The sequence below is a fragment of the Pogoniulus pusillus genome, chromosome 12 (genome assembly GCF_015220805.1).
Source record: "Pogoniulus pusillus isolate bPogPus1 chromosome 12, bPogPus1.pri, whole genome shotgun sequence".
Classification (NCBI taxonomy): domain Eukaryota; kingdom Metazoa; phylum Chordata; class Aves; order Piciformes; family Lybiidae; genus Pogoniulus; species Pogoniulus pusillus.
In genome coordinates, this window is record NC_087275.1 from 18361609 (window position 1) to 18386156 (window position 24548).

General features: G+C 36.5%; 1 protein-coding gene across 2 annotated transcripts in view; it reads left to right on the forward strand.

Annotated features, from left to right (window-relative positions):
* The window catches only part of DYRK1A (dual specificity tyrosine phosphorylation regulated kinase 1A), an 80937-nt gene that overhangs the window by 13108 nt on the left and 43281 nt on the right, over positions 1-24548 (forward strand). For both annotated transcript variants that reach the window (XM_064152511.1, XM_064152512.1), the window contains exon 2: positions 16490-16566. In XM_064152511.1, the coding sequence (XP_064008581.1) occupies positions 16557-16566 (10 nt within the window). In that variant the 5' untranslated portion in view covers positions 16490-16556. The remainder of the gene's footprint in view (positions 1-16489; positions 16567-24548) is intronic.

Here is a 24548-nt window from a genome sequence, read left to right on the forward strand (position 1 = left end):
CAAAGCCATTAAATGTGTCTGTCTTTCTTCTTAGATTGGAAAGAAAGATGTTAGTGTAGTGTGTGGAGTTATGATTTGGAACAGAGTTCTCTGTTTTGACAGTCTTGCTGACTACATTGTCATGTTCAGTGTTTTCTTTTTCTTGCACTAGAAACTGGTTGTATGAAGGGCTATATGAATCTGTTAGGCTGCAAGTTGTGCATTTGGTGCACCTGATAGGAGCTTTGAATCTTGCTTTTCTTACCTTTTTTTGCAATGCTGTTGCAATTTTGTATGTGCTTTGCTGTTTCAGGTGTCCAAAAAATTGTGTTCTTCCTCTGTTGGCATCATCCACTGGGTGTGTCACATGACATGTATCACCCTATTGAGCTCTTTTGCATAATGGGTAAAAGAACAGTTCTGTATCAAATGTTGCCTTTTGATAACAATCTTTGTTAAAAAACACAGCACATCAAGACATGAAATAGACCAGTTTAATAGCATTAGTAGAAGATTAAAGGAAAAAAATGTGCTGGGAAAGTGACTTTGTTTTGGAGTCTTTCCATCTGTTTAGCTGTTCTTGGTGGTCCAAAAGGACTTCAGTGGGACACTAAAGAGTTTTTGGCCTTCTCTTTCTTGGATACCTTGGATGCAGTAATCTTGAGCACTGTTGGGAGATCTGCAGGATCAGGATTCAAAAGTATTTTCTGATTTTTTTTCTCACTTCATTCTTGCAACCTGCCTTATTAAAGTAATTTAAGAAATTGTTATCAGGAAAAAAAATGGTACGAGAAACCAGACTGCTCTGGTCAGAACCTTATCAACTTCTGATCTTAGCCAAGATATTATTAAATAATCAGAAAATTATGTAATCTTAGCATGTCCTAGAATTATTTAAATGGATAATTTTCTCTAAGTTTCAGTGCAAGGTCTGCTTCTTGAATGCATGATAAATAGCTCGAGAGCATCCAGTATTTGGATGCTGGAATTAGTGAAGTTCATCTAAACTGTCCCAAAGGTTTAACTCTTTCTGTTTGGCCTTACAATTACACAAAATTATTCTGAAATGCTTCTGCTAGAGACATTTTCCTGAACTTCTATTTTGATGAGAGGTGTCTTTTAGACTTTTGTTTTATGACTCATCACATAATATTAAAAAATTAATTCCATGCATCTCCATAGTGATTATACTGAAGATGGGATTCAAAACAACTTCATTCCAAGTTCACAAAGCTTGAACTACATACGTAAGACCAAAATATTACTCAGTTTGGTTTAAAGTAATTGTCACAATTTCTTTAAAACCTTTAGTACAGCAGTAAAATGGCATATTTCTTCAAACAATTTAGCATCATCTGTAATCAAACCTGAAAAAAACTAGTTTTGTTTTAGGTCAGTTTGTGGGAGAACACTGAGGAATGGGAAAGAGAAATCTAAGCATAGCAGGCTCACTTCCCCCCCTCCCCTTTTTTTTCCCCTTTGGTAGCAAGTTATTAGATTGGCTTAGCAACCATGTACTACTTCATACTTTGCTGTAACCTTTTCTTTCTATTGTCTGACTGAAAACAAAGTCTCACCTTTGTTGTGGGCTAAAGGGTTGTATGTCAGTGCATTCAGGTATGTGATCATTTGCAAAGTACAAACTGATGAAAAGTAACTTGTAAACATGGTGAATTTGAACTCTTAGCTGCCAAATTTGGCTTGAATTGTCTTATGGCAGGGTATCTGCTACCTCTTGTTAGATTCATAGAACCTTTTGTGCAGCAGAAAGTAGTCTTCTATATGAATAAGCAGGAAATAATACAGTTTTAATGGTGATTTGCAATCTGTTCCACTTGAAGAAAGACTCACAATTTTTTGCTCTCTGAAGGCCACTAAATTAGTAGATCTTCTTGTGGAGTATTCCATACATTGATGAAGGCTTGATGGGGAATTAATGAAATTCTTAAAAAAAAAAAATATGTAGAAGGTCATATTAGATTATGATGATTATGTTCTAGACTGAAGTATATGGCCTTTTTGTCCAGGATTTTGTGAGGGCGTTTTGTATAACTACAGTGGGAAAGAAAATTATTTTATCTGGCAAAAAACAAGTGTTCCAGAGTCTCCAATAAGCTACTTGTAAACATATTTTCTGTAGATGTGTCCTGGAAGGCTAACAGGCCTGTTAGATGTCCTTGCTTGCCTCGCCCTTCTGCTGATGGGGGAAGCAAGGGTGGGAGGAAAACAAAGGCTTGGGCCATTATGTCCCCTCCCAAAGTGATAAACAGGTACCCACAGGTGTTTAGGTACTTGCTGGTGTCTTGCCCAAATAAGGGTAAGCAAGTCCTGGTTTTACCTAATATGGTCAGTTTTGCAAATGCCATTCTGACTGGTGAATCTCTTTGGCCAAAGGAGCCATTAAGCTCAGGCAAATAATATAAATTGAGCTAAGTTGCAAGTAGTTGGGCTGCTTCTGCCTCAGTGTGTGCTGCCTCTGCCTCACTGCTTTTGGACAATGTGTTCTGCTCTGCCTCATGCTTCAGACCAGCTAAGCCCTGATATTTTGGGCTTGAACTTCCTGGAAACTTCAGTGCCTCAAGAGACCCTGCCTGCACCACTGTGAACCTCCACACCAAGAGGAACCAGGATCAGGTCAGAGATTGTCTGCCTCTTTCCCAGCACTGTGGGAAGATACAGAAGCCTATGAAGGGCTGAGCAATACCAACACTGCCACAAAGCAGCCAGGGACTATCTTGAAATTTCTACTTCACTGCAGTGAGTAGAACAGACCTTCCCTAGGGCTCCAGGCTGCCTATTTGTAAGTGGGGCAACGCCATTTTGTGGCTAAACTTTTCCAGATTTTCCTGAATTGCTATGTTGCTGATAAGCATCCTTGTAAAGATTTTCCCAACTGAATTAGAACACAAAGTTAACTAATTTTTATGTAGTTGTGGGTGGGTCTTTCTGGAAATAAAATTAACTGCGTGTTTTGTAATTCCTGCCTTGCTAACTGCCGCAGCTAAATCAAGAGGTACATTGCTGCCTTAAATATTTGATGAAATCTCTATTCAATGTGATAATAGGTGTAGCCCAGTAATGCTTTTTTTGGTCAGTGTAATACCTGCTCTGTATGTATACATCCACATAAATATAAGACTTGAATAGGGTATGTGTTCTTAATGGATTATAATACCACTTAAAACTTGGCGAAATTATGCAGCCTACTACCTCTACGGTTGTATCTTGGTATATCTTGAGATATACCAAGATTTCCTCTAACATTGTGCCTAATGTTAGGGATGGAAGCTAACAGTAAAATAAGACCTCAGAGTTTTAAACCTGGAAAAGGAGATCTTTTTACTTAATCACTAGATTATATGAAAATTTACTCAACTTCATTAATTTATCTCCTTCTTCAATGAGAGTTTTCTAGGTCAGTGATTCCTTAACTGGGGAATAAGGCCATGGTAAATGAACTACAGATGGAACTTAAAACAGTGTTGAATTATGTTAAAATGTTACATCAGGATGATTCATATATTGTTAAAAATTTTTGGAGCTGACAGTGATATTCTGAGAAATGTTGTTCTGGAGTGAATGATGTGAGGAAAATATGTAATATTTATTCATGTATTTATTTACTGCACTGACGAAACAAAGAAGGGGGAAATCCATTTGTGCATTTTTTTTTAATCTACTTTGGAGACTTTACTATGTTTTGTGGAGTGCCTTGTGATGTCTTGTGCACTGGAGATTTCTGTTCATGGGGCAGAATTACAGTAGTTTTCTCCTTCAAAGATGGTTTATGAGGCAAAGGATTTAAGCTATGGCTGCAGATGGACTTGTAGACTACCTCTTTGGTTCCTGGATGTTGCAGGGGAATATGACATGACTGTATTGGCAGCAGCCTAGATAGGATCACATGAGACTCTATCCATTTTCTCTCTTGGTTAAAGCATACTCGAAAATTCTATTAATTGGAATTTTTGCTTTACTTTTCCATGTTGAGCATAAGACGCTAAGCACAAAAAAATAACGATGTAAGTAAAGATAAAACTGTACTGCCAGTTCAGCTACCTAAACTGTTTCCTCATAAGGTGGAAGAATGCCAGAGGGAGAGGACCTTGTCTGTAACTTGCTCCTTTTTTACAAGTACTAGCCCTGAGTTTGGTCAGGTCTGGAAGGCCGGTTTTGTGGCATAAACTGAGCTAAGCATCTTCCCTGCTAGCCTTTCTGTTCTAGATTTTAAGTTTTACCATTTTCTGAATCAGTTCAGTTTACTAAACTGGCAGGAAATGAACCTGACAAATATGCTGAGAGTTTTTGAGTCGTTGAGTTTTATTTGTTTCACTGTGTATTCAGTGTGAATACTGAAGCTTTCCAAGGAAGGGGACACAACTGTGCATGTGAGTTGGAAAGGATAGAAGGGAACTGCTACCCTTCCTGGCAATTCAGTGTATACCTTAGAGAGAATTTGAACTCAGTATTTCTCAATTCCAGTGTGAATATCTAGATTGCCTGGCTTTTCAGATACTCTTGGTGACTGTCTTAAAATAATCTGTACTATCGTGTGAAAAAGAACAAAGAATCATAGGACCGAGAAAGAGAAATGGAAATGTAACTTTCCAGTCCAGTGCTTAGTGTGCTCTTACCTTTAAGGAAGAAGAAAAAAGAAAATTTCTGTGATTTGATCAGTGCTTACACATTTTACAGGAAATGGCTCCTAGATAACACTTCATTTTCTCAATGGAAAGATCTTATGTGAATTGTACATAATCATCAAGTAAAGACTGATATGTAAATAAAATGGATAGGGAAGGTGTAGACAGGATATAAAATGCTTTATATTGGTGAGATCTTATTCTACTCATTTGTTAGGATAATTTAACACTATTTAAAAAAAATTTCTGAAGGAGACTCTGATCAATTGTGTGTCTTTGCATTTGTTAATGTGTTGAAATACAAATACTGTCATGTTTTTGGAAATGGAGTGTATGTGCAACTGGCAGTTCACAAGAATTAGATGGTATTATGCATAAACCAGAAGTGTCATGAGTTTTGAAAACAGTGTATTACCTTAGCTCCTCTAAATTTGAAACTCCTAAGATAATAGCAGTAATGTTCCCTATGTGGTTGCTGAAGAAATTCAAAATAGAATTATTTTTGCTGTAAATTTCTCTTCTGCTCTTATGCTGGTCAGCCTCAGTCTGAGTTAGGACTTAGAGCACACTGTGGGAGTCTGTATATATACGTGGGCTGGGACACTGAGAGTTGAATGGTAAAGATGCTGAATTTTACTGTGGTGAAAAGGATTTTTTTATTCATTTTCCTTTCCAGTGTCAGAGAAGTTTGTAGTTGGCATGCCTGATTAAATTTATTTCTTCAAATTTATTTCTGTAGACTATTATGACAGACACAAACTATATATAGAAAAGCCTTGTAAACATATCACTTATGTTCTTGAAGTAGAAATGGGGTTTACTGCTATCAGTATTAAACCAGATGTTAGCTGGAGTCTTGAAGTTGCTCTGTGGCATTTTGGCAAGAACTATTGGAAATATTTCACCTGGATTGTTCTTTACTTTTTTTTTTTTGTGCTGTATTCTTAGCCTGCACATAAAATCTTACTATACATAGTGAAAGCTACTGAGCTCTCCACTTCTGTTTTTTTGGTGGACACATGCATTCTGGTTAGATAATGAGCCTTTTAGGTCAGGATCACAGTTTTATTGTGTTGCACAATACATAATGCTCTGAGTTCTCATTCCATGGGTAGAATGCTTTGTTTATTACCCCTAGAGGATGACTGCCTCACTTTCAGTGTCAGTAAGTATTTGGACTCCTGACTCTGACCTAGGGACTGCTAGTTTTGAAGATCTAGAACATCAAAGGCAGCACAAAAATGCAAATAAAGCTCTCTGCGATTCAGAGTATTATGCAGAATGTAAATGTGTTAGCTGTATGCATGCACTAAAAAGAACAATTAGGTACTTAGTATGTAGTTTTTTAAGCTGAAAGTCAGACTTGGGCTCTGCAGAGTCAGCAGAAAACTGATGAAAAAGGTGAATATTTTGCATCATGCTAAATTGCAAAACTGACTCAGCCAGACTGGTGCCAGTGCCAGACATGGTGGAAGAGATGAACCTGCACTAAGTCGTTGACAGCAGTCAAATTTAAATTGACTTTGGCATTTTGGAGAGCTGGAGCCTGAGAATTCTTGTTTCACCATCAGTTTTCAATGCATCTGGTTTTTGTGGAGCCTGAACTTGAACACTGTAAATTTTCAAAACTACTGAACTTCATATGAGCTGCTCTTTGAAAGCGTGTTGAACAAGATTTTTTTTAGACATGGTGTTTCTGTACTGACATGTCTGGCAAAAAGTGGAGCTCAGTTTGTGGTTTCCAAGTCAAAAAGATTTGGAGAAGCGGTTGTAGTATGTGTAGTTTTGTAAAAATGGGATTCCTCCTCTTTTTCTTTAAACAGCTTTTAACTTCTCTTTGCCATTTGTCAGCTTAGGGTCCACAGTACTTTGTCGGTATCCTGAAATCATAGACATAATCCTAAAATTCCCTTCAAACACCTCTCAGCATTGATAGATAAAATTGCAAACTGAATCTGCATTCTGTAAGCAAACAGGTTATGGCTGTTGCTATTTGCTACACCTGTATGGCTGTTCCATATTCCATGTTAGGCCTATGCTTGGGATATGTAGGAAAAAAGAAATAATGTTCAAGTTACGCAAATAGAGAAAAAAATGCCCTTCCACTTCGAAGAGTTTGTCCAGAATTGCTTTGGCTCACAAATGACTATTACTAAAACTGCTTTGGTTACTGCTCTCAATCTGCTAAATCGGCTTCTTCCCCTCACTTTTCTGGTAAGACAGCATGTACCCTGTTTCTGTAGTACCAAGATTGACTATTATAATATAAATCTGAGGCTTGTGAAATTGTCCTGCATAAAAAGAATCATGTAGTATTTTGCCTATTTCACTGAAAAAAGAAGGTGGGGGGAGCTTAGAGCCAAGGCCATCATTTGTGGTAGACTTTTTAAATGATTGTGCTCCAGATATAGTAATTTTAATATTTTTTTCCTAGTGACTGGGGAGTTTGTCATCAGATTGCTAACAGAATGAAGTCCTATTGGAAAGATTTTTAAGTGCTTGAGAGTTTTTATTTGGTTAGTTTTTTCTTCAAGGAAGGTTAGTGGAGTTTACATTGAATTCTGCAGGATTTCTATGGTGATTAAAATAAGTTGTTTGGGTTGTGGTGTTTGTGGTTGGTTGTTTTTGTGTTTTTGTTTTTTTAACTGTAACTGAAAAAAATCATCTTTTTCTGCTCCTTTTATATGCAGTGGCTCAGACTCGTATCTGAACATCAAAGTGGGTGAAGCCTGATAGATTAAGGAAAATTCTGATGTCCGAGAACAAAATACTTTATTGTATTTATAGACAAGGTGGAAGTAGAGAAGCTTCATTTTTTTAGCCTAAACTGAAATTTGGACAGTTAAATCAGATTTATGATTTTAAAGTGGAAAGGAAATCAGCAGTACTTCTGCTTTATCACTTCTTCTATCAGTATACCTGCTGTAGCAAAAGATAAGGAGATTTATGGGGTGAAGTCTGATTTAAGACCCAGGCATATAGTTAACATATGACCAGAGATTATATGTGTATGTTTTTCCTGTCTAAGTCTCCTAATAACGAAAGTTAAAAGTAAATTGTGGCAAAACTGGCAGCTCATGGCTTGGACACATTCACTCTGAAATGGGTCAAGAACTGGCTGGAGGGCTGGGCCCATAGAGTGGTGGTGAATGATGCCACATCCACTTGACAGCCAGTTACTTGTGGTGTCCCCCAAGGATCAGTGCTGGGCCCAGTCCTGTTCATTATCTTTATCAGTGATCTGGACCAGGAGATTGAGTCCATCATCAGTTAGTTTGCAGATGACACCAAACTAGGAGCAGGTGTCAATCTGTTGGAAGGTAGGAGAGCGCTGCAGAGGGACCTTGACAGACTGGATGGATGAGCAAAGGCCAATGAGATGAGATTTAACAAGGCCAAGTGAAGGCTTCTACACTTTGGCCACAACAGGCCCAGGCAGCACTACAGGCTGGGGACAGTGGCTGGACAGCAGCCAGGCAGAAAGAGACCTGGTGGTACTGGTGGATTAAGCCAAACATGAGCCAGCAGTGTGCCCAGGTGGGCAGGAGTGCCAGTGGCACCCTGGCCTGCAGCAGGAACAGCGTGGCCAGTAGGACAAAGGAGGTTATTCTTCCCCTGTACTCTGCACTGGTCAGGCCACGCCTTGAGTTCTGTGTCCATTTCTGGGCTCCTCAATTCAAGAGAACTGTTGAGATACTGGAACATGTCCAGAGAAGGGTGACAAAGCTGGTGAGAGGCCTGAAACACAGGCCCTATGAGGAGAGGCTGAGGGAGCTGGGGGTGTGCAGCCTGGAGAGAAGGAGGCTTAGGGATGAACTCATTGCAGTCTACAACTACCTGAAGGGAGGCTGTAGCCAGATCGGGATCAGTCTCTTTTGCCAGGTACCCAGCAGAACAAGGGGACACAGTCTCAAGTTGTGCTGGGGAAGGTATAGGCTGGATGTTAGGAGGAAGCTCTTCCCAGAGAGAGTGATTTGCCATTGGAATGGGCTGCCCAGGGAGGTGGTGGAGTCACCGTCCCTGGAGGTGTTTAAGTAAAGACTGGATGAGATGCTTAGTGCCATTGTCTAGGGCTGGGTGATAGGTTGGACTAGATAATCTTGGAGTTTTTTTCCAACCTGATTAATTCTATGATTGCAGTTGTCAGTGGGAGCTGTCACGTGGGAATCAAACAGCAGTTAGTTGTGGTGTGTTGAAAAGGTTAAAAAGTATTTGAAAAACTGCACAAACTAATGTGTGGCTGAAACAAGCCACTTATCCAAAGCCTTCTAAATAAGCACCATCTGTTTATGGAGCTAGCCATCAGTTTACAGTGGTGTGTAGTTAATTGGTTGTTTGTTCGTTTTTAATTTGGTGTGCATATCTCTGTGCATTAAAATATTTTATAAGACTTCAAGATTAAAGGTACTACTGTATCGGGGCAACAAGCGTCTAGGTTGTTATAAATGTACTTGAAATATGGAACTTTAGATGGTCTTTGAAAGTAACATCTGGACTATCACTGCCAAAGTTGAAATGGAGAAGTAGTCTATTTAGACATAGGATAGTAGGTTCTACGGATAATTTTTCAAGAATCTGTATAAGTATTTAAACTATTTTTGCTATGAAGTTTGCTGTGGTCTGAGTAAGATTTTACATTCTCTGGTTTTGCTCAATTCTGTTAGCATCATTTTTACTGAGTCAGGATGATGACCTGTGAATGTATTAATTTCTGCTTCTTGTTATATGTATATAACTGCATGATGTGGAATTTACTCTGCTTCAGGGCAGTGTAAAAAAAGAAAAAGCAAACAGTTAAACCAATAAAACCATAATGATGTCAAAACCCAGTAACATCTGAATCTGATAGAGTCATAGAATCATTTCTGGAAAAGACATTTAAGATCATAGAGTTCATTCAACCATTATCTAACCCTAACTTAAAGTCTGGTGCTAAACTGTGTCTCATAGCAAGGGGTAAAGATGGGTCACTTAGAAATTTGAAATCTCTTGTATGTGTCATATTTTTTTTAAAAAATGGTAGTTGTGAAAATATACAGTTCAGATGGCCATTTTATTTTCTTTCTCTTCTTTTTTTTTCTTTTTAATTGCTGTATAGCAAAGTTTTGGACAGAAATTATTGTCTTCTGATGAGAAGTAAGAGTTTGGTTTCATCAGTTTGAAGCTATTGTAGTTAAAATAGTCTGCATTTGCAAGGAAGAACAACCACCCTTGCATTTGATAGATATATTCATAGTGTGTCTATACATATTTATAATAAACGTCTGGGCTCTTGCAGTATTTGAGAGGCAAAAGCATTAAAGTAAGTACTGCTTGTCCAGTAAGCACTGGAAGTGCTGTCCCCACTACAATCTAGGTTTCAGTAGTTGAAGGAGCTGCATCTGAGTACCCTCTTCATTTCAGGTATTCTAGAAGCTGAGTCTGCTTTGTAAGTAAGGGGAACAAGAAACAAACTAATAGTGACCACTAAATTGGAATAATAGTGAGCTGTAGTAATATCAAGATTCTATTAAAGATCTGTACAATGAGTGCTGTTTTGCCATATTCTGTGGAAATTTAGGTGTTCCTTTAATTCTTTATTCACTTGCTTGATTTATGGATGAAAAAAAAACAGAGAGAAGTAGGAAGGTTACACTCTTGAGACTTTAGGTCCAAAGTTCTGAATTGAAGAATGCAAATATACAGTGGCATATGTTTTTATTTGCATTTTTAAAGTTCTTTTCCAAACCACAAGGAATAGAAACAGTTTTTGTAAGTGAAATGATCAATCTTTTTTAGGACCTCTATAGAAAAATCTCAGCTCTGAAAAAGATTTCTCAACTGCAAGAGCAAATTACTGTGGATAAACTAGTTTACATGGATTTTCTGCTTTGGGAAACAACTTTACTTGCATGGTACTGTTTAGTTTGTGTTTAATGTATTAACTAAAATGGCTCGATTAATAAAATTAAGTCCTTGCTCATCAGATGTCACTTTCTAAGGAACTCTCACATAGGTAAGAGCTGTATGTTAATGTGAAAAAGAATTAAATAGTTGCATATGCTTTTGTAAGATTAAAAAAATATATGGATTTCATAAATGTCCTTCCTTGTCCTGGAATTCTGTTGTTTTCATGCTTGTATGAATTTGAAGCAGAAATATTGTCTAGAATCATGCAAATGGGATTCTGTTGTAATAATATTTGTACTCCCTGAGTCCATTAAGCCGTACAGAAGGAAGTACTTATTTCTAAGAATTCAGTGCCATGCTACAGCTGTGAATGTTACAGCTGATATTTCAAGGGATGGACAAGTTCTGCTATAGCATCTCTTGAGTTGAGGGAAGGGAATGTAAGTACAGTGGTGTGACTTTGCTATTCAAAACCAGTTAAAACATAACCATATTTGTTGTGATTGACACTCTGAAGTGGGTGGAAAAAAATAACCACTCCCCCTTCTAATTTGTGATTCTTCATATGGTCAATATGCTGAACCACTTTTTAAGTTTGTGCTTTTGAAATGAATATTTTTAGCCAATGAATAAGAAAAGAAGCATATGCAAATTATCTAAAAAATCTGAAGTCATTCAACTTTTATATTAGCATAAGTATGGGGCTTTTTTCTCCCTTCCCTTCCCCTCCCCCCAAGTATGTGAATTTAATTCTTCATGAAACCATAGGTTTTATTCTGGAATTCACATGAACAAATGAATATTTAAAAAACAAATTCTGACTTGTCTGGCTGTATGGCTCAAGTAAGAGTTCTGTGCTTTTCAGTTCCTTCATATATAAGGAAAGCAGTATGTATGTTAGAAGTCCCACATTTTTCATGAAAAGGGTATGTTAAGGTGTTTTATAGATCAGATAATTCAGGGATTCAGGTTGCACTCTGAAGTCTTAATAGTGATGTGATACATTGCAATTACTTCTGTAATAAAAATAGGTACACCTTGATGTTTAGTGTTTTGACACTAATACTGTCCTAAGAAGCCCTTTGTTTGCTCCAGCTGTTTGTCTTGCTGCCAGGCTGCTGTGCATCTATAGTGGACCAGACTAGAGAACTGATAGGAATAAAAAATACTGGTGGGGTTTTTTTACTGCTCTCTTTTTTCACCTGGGTCAGTTTTCCAGTGCAATTTGCTGAATGACCCTATAATAGTAAACAGCATGTCTGACAAACTAGTATAGTGATGGATACAGGCTGCTTAAGCAGTGCTGCTGCTGAAAAGATACTCTTGCCCAACTTCAACTCTAGTTCAACCTTTGCAAGGCTTTAATTTGGCTGAGAAACTTTGTAATTTCACTAAAGCTTCTTATATGTGTTTTTATGCTTGAAGGATGGGTTCTTGCATCATATGTTATAAATTTAACACAAGAGTGAAACTAGTCATTCACAGTATATTCTTCTTAGTGGCACTAGTGCTTTTTGGCACACAATTCTACAGTATACAAGGAAAATTGTGGTGTGTTTTGGCTTAGATGCAGTTGTTTCATAAGCATCATGCAAGTGTTTGTCTGGAATTCGCATATCAGTGTGCATGTAAAACTTAACCATGAGTACAAAGTATAATACAAGCTCTTAAGATGAATGGTGCATTGATGTAGTCTAGTATAAACTCAGTTTTGATTGTTGCCTTTTCACCCTAACTTGGAAATGGGCCATATACAAAATATACAAAAATGTCTTCTTCTCAACGTTTTAACATTCCCTTTATTAAGCATGTGATAAACTGACCTAGGAAGGTGCCTGTCGTCAGAATTCTGCTGAATATGCAAATTAAAATGAGGAGAGGTATATTCTTTTTTTCTTATTGAATTATGTATTTTAAACACTAAATTTAGTCTCAGTGTAGTTGATGACTGTCAGTGAAAACATTCAGCTAATAGGTTTTCCATAATGCCAAAGCACTTAAACCTGGAGAGAGGGATCTCTGGGTTCTATGAGAACATGCTAAATGCGGTACCAATCACAAATTACTTGTATTTTGCTCAGTACTCAGTGTATTTGCTATCAGGTATAGAAACATGTATCTGACCATAAAAGTGGAAGGATATATTGGATTTTCATACTGAATTCAGATGTGATTTTAGTTTTATATATGCGATTTTGTGAGCGAACCTGGGATGATCTACTGAGTTCTGATTTGTACATTGTATATGAGGCTACTCATTATTTTTATTCATGTGAACTATTTCTTAAATAGAACATCACATCTATTGATCCTAAGTGGAACAGAAACAGTAAATATGTGTGTGAATGTGTATTTGGGTTTCAAACATGTCAATTTGTACGCTCTAACACCGAGTAACAAAACGCACACTACATATATGCTAGGTGCTGTAAAAAACAGTGATTTTGTAATTCATCAAATGTTTCTCTCTGGGAACTAGTCCTAGAAGTTCACAGTCAATAGCATCCTATGAGATATATATTTTTTTAAAAGTTTTGATAGTGTTTGTTGTACCTAATGCAGTATTTAAAATAATACACCAAATCCAGTGTATTCATTGCATCTTTTGCCCTGTATGTCTTATGCCAAGCAAACATCATTCATGTCTGGGTGTAGTCTGAAGAATAGGTGTCTGAGAAGCAGAATAATAGCAGTTTGGGAAATTGCTGTTATGTAGATTTACATATGTCTAGATCAAATATATTCCAGTATATTAATAATTTCAATTTAATTGAGTGTATACCTCAGAATAATTTTTCTAGTAAATAAAGGCACACTTGCTTCTAAATAAGTATGTTTTATGTTGCTAGCAACAGGCCACCAAAGGTTGGTGACCTGAATTATGTTAATCTCTGATAACAGCGTGTGTAGGCATGAGATGTGCAGAGATTTCTTTGGTACTTAATGAGTATGACTTCAAAAATTACAAAAGAACCGTTTCACTGAGGAAAAATTTAAAGATTTTTTTTGTGATTAGTTTGCAAAAGGTGCCACATTGAATCTTCAAATACAGTGATGATGATAATAATAATAATAATTTTAAAAAGTGTACACAAAGTTTCAATTAGTAAAATGTGAAAAAAGAAACCCCTCCATAGCAGACTTTTAATTCAAGCTTTTGGTTGTGCTTTTCTTGATATTCTGAAAAATAATTAAAATTTGTCATGAAAAGAGTTCTTCATATATGCTTAAAATTTAAGCAAAATTGCAGTGACAATATGACCTTTTTTTAAAGATGTTTATGGTAGCTGCTTTTAACACTTTGCAAACTTGCATTGGATTCCATTGAATAAAATCTAACTCTAGGTGCCATAAATTAATATCAATTATGCAAACTAAAGATGTGGCATTATCATTTGACTTACGTACACTCTTAAGTTTATGAAATAATATAGTTTTAAAAATAGTCTAGATTTTGTTAAACTGGCTTCTTCTTGTGCTCATGGGCAATGATATTGTCCCTGTTTGCAAAAACTCACAATCTGATTGATACGCAGGTGAAAACAAGAAAAGAAAAATAGAGGAAGATGATGAAACTTCCTCAAAAAGATGTTGGTAATGGCTTTTGCACTTAACTTTTAGGTTTTTAGAAATATTGTTGCTCTGAACCCAACTCTAAAACCAACTTTGATTTACAGTGAATCTGTTGTAAGCTGGGAATTGAGTGTTTTGAAGGAACAAATGGATGATCTGAAGGAATACAATAGAATAAAACAGGCGTTTTCAAAAAGGCTTAACAGAAAAGCTAGGCTAATGATGTAAGGACAAGACAGGGACATGTGAAAGCTTTGCTTTTTACAGTCACCATCTTTATAATATGGTGGAGGGAAAAAAATGCTTAGGAACTTTGGTCTTATTTAAATAAGCATTTTGTAGTAGAGATCAACCCTACACTTGAAATTGTTGATGACTATAGAGTAGCTTTAGATAGGTAATCCCATTATATGTATTTTGAGAAGATCACAGAGGAGCATTCTATAGGTAGGAAAAATGAGAAGTAGAAGGTAATAGAAATTAAAAAGGAAATAAAAGCCTGAGGTTTTTAGTATCATAGCTTCGTACAGTTCCGAGACCTGCTCTCTTTGTTTAAATGAGAAACTTAAGCTTTTATTCTTTTGTTTCTTCAACCACTTTTAATTTACTTCTCAAAACCTTCTCATCTCTTCCTCCCTCTACTCCTTTATTTCCAATTTACTTCTGTTCTGTAACAGTAAGGTCAAACTGGGTTCTTGAAACATAGTAAATGCTACTACTAAGGGGATTTTTTAGTAATGGCCTTACAGACTTTGTGATGACTAGATTTGATTTTGCCTCTTTTTACCATATTACCCAAAACAGGAAATCCTTGTACAGGCAGTTCAAAGGGCCTTTAGGTTTTTAAAGCTTGGCAATGCAGAGGCACAACATATGATGGTCACTGTTGAGTTTAATGTATTGCCCCTGCAGCTTTATATGTCATTTTGGTTGTATCTATTAAAAAAAAAAAAGTGTTGCCCTTTTACGTTTTTTTTTTTGTCTGTGATTCTGTTACTGTCACTGCCTTTTTTCTTCACTAATATTATAAAATTACTTTTAGTGTTGTAGATGCCTTCTTAGAATACAATGCAGCAGTAGACACCTGTCTTTCCACTATGAGTATTAATTCTGCACTGGTTGTCCAGTTCCTTAGGATGTGAAAATTGCTGGAGAATTGTAAGGAGACTGAAGAAACACACTGGTGTATGTTGAATATGTTTTGCTGGTTAGCTATAAAATGGGTAGGTGTATTGATTCCCTGTTAATAAAGTGTTAATGACTTTAGAGTTACGTCACCAATTCTAACTTATTGTTGGTAGCTCTGACATAGCTTTCAGAATTATAAAATAATTCATGTCTGTGTGTGTTACCTTTCCAGTTTAGTTTCTCCTTTCTTGTATCTTTGAATTTTTGAGTTAATATTATAAGTGATCTTAAAATAGTCTAGATTAATATCCAGTCAGCAAAAAGCATAAATTCCCATATGCATGAACTTGCTTTACTGCTTTTACAAAGTCAGCTGTGTGATTTTATTTTCTGTATCTATAGTTTGGTAGTCTCTGTGTTTATTGGACAGTGTATTCTTACCAACTGATTTTCTCTTGCAAACTGTAAGGGAGTTGACAGCCTGTTGCTCAGGATGTTGCTATACATTGCTAGCTACATTAGGCTGTTGTAAAAGCAGCAGAGATACGCTAGTGTGCTGCTTTTGGAGCTTACTATTCCCATGGTAGAACTGGTAAAAAACTATGTATGAATTCTCTGCAATATATTTTATCTGAAAATAAGCTACCTTTGCTCAAACTATATTTGTCAATAGTTTGAACTGAGCTGGTTTAGCATTGAAACTGGCCTTGTACTGATGCAAATGAGAGGTGCTCCTTGTTGTAACTGATGTACTAGGTGGTAAAGACAAAAACGTGATCCTTCAGTACTTGCAGCTACTAGTGGAAAATGCTTTCTGTAATCTTAGTGTCCATAGATACCGTAGGGGTTTTATTTGTTTTGTTTTAAAATAATAAAGTGTCTTGGTCAGAGGGAGTTTTCAGAAATTGAGACTATAGCAGTAGCCTTAAGACACGCATAAATAAAAAAAAGCTTTTTGAAGATGGACAACTATCTGTAATTTAACTTTTGCAGGTTTCTGAAGATGATCATAATTTTCAAAACTGTTCAGTGTTCAGTTGAAATGTAAATTAATCCCTGAAATTTTGGCACTTAGATATTTTTTTCCTAGTAATAGATGCTGGTGGCATGTCTCTGTTTTTAATGTTTGACAGCTTCTTGTTCTGTTTGGACTTTAAACAGCTAAAGTTGAATTAAGCACTATGTGGATTTAGTGGAATAGAGCTTTACATTTTTTTTTAAGTATCTCACTAGTGTGTGTTTACATTTACTACTTTTTTTTTTTCTTTATTTTGCAGTGTTTGCTGCTGGATTCCCCCTGTCCCCCACACCCCCGCAGGATGATATGAGACTTGAAAGAAGACGATGCATACAGGTGATCTTACTTTGAAGGGCTTTTAGAAGGGAAAATGTGGTTTTAATCTACTTTTGTTTCTATTCCATTCTCTGTAATCCCAATATTATGTCATTCCAAACTACAGTACAATATTTAAGAATGTCAGAATTTTGAAATATCCTTCTGCAGTTGTCATTAAGAAAATGGGTTCCCTGAATGGAAATACTGCTTCCAAAGTTTTATGCAAAAAAAGGGGTTTGCTTTTTAAGATGTGAGCTAAGTGTACTTATGTTGTTTGTTATTACCTTCTTACTATGAGTTTTCTGAAAAACTGAGATTAGAATTTTTGAATGTCTTAGTCACTAGCCATTATTAAAAATGCTCTTTTAGGAAGTTATTCCATTTTTTACTAAGCAAAACACTTTAAGTGCCAAGCATATTTGCATATTGGATAGTTTGGATTTAGTGATACTGTTTTGCTGAAAATATGGTTAATATTTTGACATTAAAAGAACATGACCGGAAGTAGAATAAAATTTAAATGATGCGGGGAATTGATGTTTTTACTCAGATGCCCTTATTTAAGCAATGATCAAGTTACGACTTCTGTTTCGAGACCTCTAACAGTGAAGACAGATCTTTCATTTGCTTGTTCATCTTTAAAACCCATGAATTCTTGGGGCTGGAAAAAACCTAGATAGATTTACGTATGCAAACAGATCATCTCCTGATTGACAGTTTTCAGTTGCATCAGCTGTTCATGCATAAACAGCTTTAGAGGGTATATTTACATGGACCATGTTGGATTAAGACCAAGATGCTGTAAGTCTGTATTTCATTTTGTGAAAACTAAACATTCGTTCATTTCAGACAAATGTTTGTAAGTTTTGTGTTGATAGCTGAAGTAAAACCCAGTCTAGTAGCATCAAATTTGGGATTGTGCTGAGTATTTAAAAGCAAGGATTCATTTTCTGTTTAAAAGTTCATGGTTTTAAAGTGATTGCTGTGTTATGTCTTGCACTTGGTAAGCAGAGTATAACTGTGTATTTGATTGATAATTCCTTCCTCCTCTTTGTTTGGACTACCTTTAAAAAAAGTGGTTTTTTTTTTTTTTAATAACTTTCTGGCTTTGGCTTTTGTTGGGGGGAGCAGGTTTAAGCTGCAGTCAGGAATATGTAACTTAAAATAATTAGTAGTCTGATCTTTAAGCTTATGAAGAGCTTAAACCTTTTTGTCTTTTATATGAAAACTACTCATATCTCAGTTGACAATATAAGGGACCAGTATAGATGTACTAAACCAAAATTACAATTTCTGGAAGGATCTGTTCCCTAACACCTCATGCTGATCATCTCGCAGGACATTAACTGGTAACAGTTACTCTTGAAGTATTGTTCTTGAAAGCATAAGGGAAGGAATAAGAGTCTGCATGTTCTGAACTGATTGGTGGTGGTGGTGAACTATATTAAAACACATACCTCTTGCTGATACGAATCTTTCACAAGAGACTACTGAACGTTGTTTGGGACACTTCTGCATACTAAGGGCTTCATGGAAACAGGGTAACTGTTATCAATTATGTCTTAAATAGACACAGCATACAAATATTACAATATTTTCATCCATCTCTTATGCCTGTATAAACTGATCCAGATGTAATGTCATTAAAAAGAGTTTTTAATAGCATGATAGAATTTATCATGTATTAACTTTATTTTTAAAAATATATTCCTAATTTCATGAGTACATTTGAATGTATAAAATGGATCAACATAACAGTTATATCAAATTCTTCTCTTAATTGTGAAAATACATTGAATCTACCAGAGAGGTTGAGAACCAAGCTAGTCAGATAAACATTTGATAACATTGGAAGTGATTGTATTGCTCTTAACTTTTAAAAAGTATTGTTAGTGTTTGAAAAAGGAAAAAAAAAATCCAATACTACTCAATAAGAATAGTGCAAGAATGATGAAATAGTTAATGCTTGCAAAGATACTTGTCTTCCCTTCCTTCAGCCTCCAGAGGTAGTGTAGCTGGATGTTGATAACACAGCCCATCTGTATGTCGCATCTCTCTCTAGATATATTGACTTCTGGGAAAGTCTTGGAATGAGTTACATTTATAATCTTGCAAGTATTCAGGTGTTAGTAATATTTAAGAGTAGAATGAAAACGTAGAATTGGGCAATGTCTCCTACATCTCATAGCCATAATAGTTTAGCTGCTGATTTCCTTGAGCCCCTGCCTCTTGAATAATGTCTTTTAAAATATGTGTCAGTAGTGAAAAGCAAACCAAGGCCGAAAATAACCCGCACTGTTACTTTGCAGTAAGGAAAAAAAAAGCATCCAGTACTGCTGCTCTGTATATTGAAGCTCATCTCTATTATGTTATACCAGATCTGCTGGCAGGCCTTTTATCTAATTTGTTGAGAACTACTTTAAGTTATATCAGGGAATTTCAGAAACTTACAGAGGTGTCACCTTTTTATCATTTACCTGTATTTTCCTACAGAAATGATGACTGTACTGCCTGTGGTTCCACTTAAGTAACTGCATACCTGGAGTGTCTTTTGTGAGATGTATATTGTTGGCATAAAATCAGAACTGGGTTGTAGAGGAGCAAATGCTTGGCTTCTGAGCTAACCCCATATTGAAGTAGTATGGACTGTTTCCAGTTTTGCTTCTGGTTGGTAATTCTCATTCCAATTAGACTGATTCTGTCTATCAGTACTTGTTTGTATGTCTGACTGTATCATTACAGGCAGTTTTTGTTGGATATTCAGATCTTGGATGGGCAGATAAAAAGAAGTTTAACCTAAACAAAGGATACCAAGAAAATAATGCAAGAGATGGGGTTGCTCATTAGTAGTGAAAATTTTAAATATAGATAGCGAATGAGCACTTTGCATGAAGAAGAATGTTTTTAGGGTTAGCCGCTATTTTTACACAGATTACTCCCTTTGCAGGAATCTTTCTGCTTGTTCAATATTTTTGTCAACAGTTGTGAGAAAGCAACCTGGAGTGAATTGAGCATAGTTGCTCACTGAAGGGCAATATTTACCATATTGAAAGTGGAAGTTCTGCTTTTCAGAGATGGAGTCATTGACCTCAATGAATGATAACCTTGAAGTCAGGAGACTAGATTAGTGCTCTACTTTCTGTATTTGAGATGAGAAATGTGGAAACCTGGACAGCTAAAGTTAGATTCATGCATCCATATTTAAAAAGAAGTTGCCTACTTAAAAGAAAACAGATTTTTTTCTCCCCTTTGCTCCTCCAAAATTGCTTGGAGCCCATTATTTAGAAGATTGAAGTCTTCAATCTCAGCCCTAATCTAAAAGGAAACAAAAATCCTGTTGTAGAATTTTGTCATGAAAGTATAGCCTGGTGGTGGATGCTACTTTTTTTATTCAGGAATGCACTGAAACGTCTAAACAAGAAAAAATATTTTTTAGAGGCCTTTGTTTTGATTTAGTTTGTTTCTTCTTAAGAAAGAGCAACTCTGTCTCTCTTCAGATAGGTATGAATTCCTGTAGAAAACTCTGATAGTAGTTATCTAGCCTAGTTATCTAGGCCTTTTTTCATATCTGGTAGTTCATTTGTGTTTTGCAGCAAAAGTAATTGGTACTTTCTTTCTTAGGCAGTTCATAAGGGTGCTCACTGGGGCTCACAGGGGTATTGGGTGAAAGTGGTCGAGTAGCTTATTTCTTCTGGAGGGCAGGGAGGAGTTGGTGGAGTTGAGAGGTTAGCTCAGGACACTGGAGATAGTCAGAAGAGCTTTACGCTTTCAAAAGAATTACATTACTGCATAATGCTTGAAATCTTAAAGATACACAGCTATAGTTTTTAATAAGTTTAGAAGGGTAATTCTTGTTCATGTTGTATCCTGATTTATGTAGTCTTCTTTTAAAAACATTTTTGAGGTAAGTTTCAATAGTGTATTAAGTGATAAGTACATTTCTTTTTATCAGTAGTAAAGCTCTAGAAATTCTGTTGTGAGGGCGAAATTTGTTTCTGTTACCTATTTCTAAGAGCAAAGAATCACTTGAGAAAAAAATTGATTCTGACAAAAATTCAACTTCAGATTAAGAATTACAATCTTAAGTATTGTAAAAATACTGTATGTTTCCAGAATTATTTGTGAGTCCACTGAGCATTCTTAAGTTGGATAATGAGCATAATGCTACAGTCTTTCTTTTTAGCTCTTAGAGCCATCAAATGAGCAGCTGTAATGAAGAAGCCTCTGTGGTGTCAAAAGTGTTGTCTGTGAATGAAAAGTAGAGGTTGTCTTGGGTAATGCAGTAATGGGATGGCTAGACTGCATTTAGAGCTGCTAATACAGTCTCAGCATCATGCTGTATTGACTTACTTGCTTGTGTTTTTGCAAGTGTGAGCATTCCTGCCTTATACGTCATGTTGTATAGCAGACATCTTTTTTATGTGCTTTTAGTAACAAGCTGTGTTCACAGAGTGATACTGTTTGCACAGTTTGGAAGGTTTTCGAGTGAAGTTAGGAGTGGGGACAGTCTTGTAAGTGAATTTCACTCCTGTGCTGCTTGGGGGAAGGCCACTGGTTTATCTAGAGGAAGTTTCTTCCTTTGAACTTGGCAACGGGCAACACTAGTTCAGAAGTTTGCCCTTTACAGCTAAGAATCACACCCAAACTCTTGCGTTCCTGAAGTACATCCCAGGTGCAAATCTTGCATGGCACACAGCAGTAGCTTTACTTGGATTTGTTCTCTGTTGTTAGAATACTCTAAAGTCATTAGTTTTGATCAGCCTTAGCACTAAACAAGCTTAATACAGGCTTAGCTTAAATGTGCACTTCAGTCCCTTAGCATAGTCTATGCAGTCTACATAAGTGGGGGTATAAATGTTGGTAGGAGATATCCTGTTTCATAAATCATACAGTCAGATGTAAGTGACCTCTCCCTTTATCCCTGAACAATTATATTTTTGGGAGGGTTAGGTTTTAAGATGCAGAGAGAGGCCATAGGATGGCTCTCTTAAAAGACAGTCCTGAGTTACTTGATAGTTCTTGGTAGGAATTCTGTTCATAATATTTTGTCAAGTAGGTGGGAGGCAAGAACTATACAAATACAGTTCATAAATCTTGCTGAAATTGGACATAACTTCTTAGAAACTGGTTCTTCTCTTATTCTGGTCAGCCTGCTGTTTCCTATGCAGGTGAATCAGTTCATTCTTTAATATGTTTGAATTAAATTGTATTTCAGACAGTGGTGACCACATGTTAGCCTAACTAGTACATCAACCTGGTTTATTACCAGCTTGTCAAAGCAACATATGATATGCTAAGACCTGATGACAGAATTTTTTTCCTAGTTGTATGTATTGAAGTGTTCCTCTTACCAGGTTTTACAGTAGTTTCCATGTCTTCATATGCAATCAACTATGCTTATTAGCTTAGATATTTCCATAAGACAACTTCAGGACATAACTTGGCAGCTCTTTTATGTCACCGGGTGCAGTTCAGATGTAATCTAAGTGGGTCTAGTTAAAATATGCACTAAGGAATATAATTAAACTTGGAAAATAAGATTTTCATCTTGATGCTCTATTCTTAAAAATAAATGCTTGTTGATGAGCTGTTACAGACAATGATTAGACTGAAGAGCAAGAAACAAATACTTGTTTTTATGAGGGGCAGTGAGATACCAAATTTGCAGTTTTGACCTTTTAGTTATCCTGGCAACAGTGGATAATATGCAGCACAACATGTATTGATCAACCAGTGATAACTCTGAAACCTTTTTTTCTGAGGCCCTGCACTTCATTGATACTTCCATCTACTCCTGTTGACATTTTGCTTCTATTTTCAAATATATAAGGTATTTAACTCTATTTTTGAAGAATTAGATTTATAGTATATTGCAGCTAGAGACAGCTGTTGAATGTTTTTACTATAAAGGTGAACAGGTGGCAGCAGCTCTCCTCCAGCCAGAGAGGAGAGATTTATTCTTGATTTCTTCCTCCCCAATGGACATACATCAGTTTCTGAGTTTTCCTAACAAATTGGTTATTGAGTCCCTTAAGAAGCTAAGGATACAAGCATAGTATTAAGTTCTACTTAGAATCATAGAATCAGTCAGATTGGAAGAGACCTCCAAGATGATCCAGTCCAGCCCTATCCAATCAGCTAGACCATGGCACAAAGATACCCAGTCTTTTCTTGAACACCTCCAGGGATGGCAACTCCACCACCTCCCTGGGCAGCCCACTCCAATGGCAAATCACTCTCCCTGTAAAGAACTTCCTTGTAATATCCAGCCCTGTACCTTCCCCAGCACAACTTGAGACTGTGTCCCCTTGTTCTGTTGCTGGTTTCCTGGGAGAAGTGACCAACTCCCACCTGGCTACAGCCTCCCTTCAGATAGTTGTAGGCAGCAATGAGGTCACCTCTGAACCTCTTCTTCTCCAAGCTAAACAACCCCAGCTCCCTCAGCCCCTCCTCATAGGGCTTGTGGTCCACGCCCCTCACCAGCGTCATCACCCTTCTCTGGACACGTTCCAGCACCTCAACATCTCTCTTGAATTGAGACTTGCACTAGTCAGTTTCAGTTCTTTATAAAGCATTTTTGGTTTGTTATTTTTACATACCCCTGGTTTCTACTTTATTGTCTTATTGAATCCACTTCATTGGTGAACACAGAATCCAACCTAAAGGTTAGTACGCTACCCAACACTTCTACTTTGTCTGAGTGTCTTGATTAACATCACAAAGAATTTTCTGATTTATGCATCTTGACTATTTGACATAATTATGTTGGAGTGAACTTGCCACCTCCTTGTGCTACCCTTGAAATGTTATGTACAAGGATCAATAAAAATAAGAAAGATAGTGTTTGCAAAAGTGGGTAAAGTTGATTTCATCCTTTCCTGGTTTACGGACACAAGCAATGTTTTACCTGCTTATATAGGCAGTAAAGCATTTGAACAGAAAAGAAGCATTGTAGCACTGTGATTATAGTCCACTATTCCTCAGGGCTGTCTCTCCCTTTCAGAGGGATAAATAACTGTTTCTGGCAAGATAGGAAGATCCCTGTACAGACAGCAGTGATTATAGAAGACCAAGAAGTGAGGTGAATACAATCATATTTTGATGCATTCTTTTTGAAATGCTAGCTTATCTGTATGAGGACTTTCATCCATTTTCAGGTTCCCCCAAGGTCACTGAATATGCTTAAATGGCTTGAACTGATACTGCAATAATTCTTTATGTTAGTAAAAGTATATATGATCCCACTTGTCACACTAATATAACTTCTGACTTTGTAGTAGTGTTTCTCAGAAGCAGATCAGATCTTTCTCTGTGAATTGGATTGAATATAAAACTAGTAGGTTTTGTAGTTATGGAATATCTCACATATATTAGATCAACTGACTTAAAAAATAAGTATGAAGTGTGTGTGTGTGTTTATATATATATAAGCCCTGCCCTACTATGTTTACCAAGATTTGTACCTTCCAGTAATACAGAAGCTTTGTGTTAGCTTGGAATGAAAGGGCAAATTTGGCCTTACTAAAGTTTATCCAAATATCTGTGAAAAGCAACATATGTCCATCATACTTTAATTTACAACTTTTGTTTTAGGTGGGGTGCCATATCTTTATGTTAAAATGATCATTTAAGTGGGATATGTGTTAGCTCCTTGAAGATTGTGGGAAAAAAAAGCCAGTAATAAACTGATTCACTCTTGTTTCTTAATTTAAAAGTTTCTAAAACTTTTCTGCTGTAAAATCAAAGAATCATTTTTTATAGTGCTGAGTATTTCTTGGAAACTTACCTGAGTATTTCTTGGAAACTTACCTGAGTATTTCTTGGAAACTTACCTGAGTATTTCTTGGAAACTTACCTGAGTATTTCTTGGAAACTTACCTGAGTATTTCTTGGAAACTTACCTGAGTATTTCTTGGAAACTTACCTGAGTATTTCTTGGAAACTTACCTGAGTATTTCTTGGAAACTTACCTGAGTATTTCTTGGAAACTTACCTGAGTA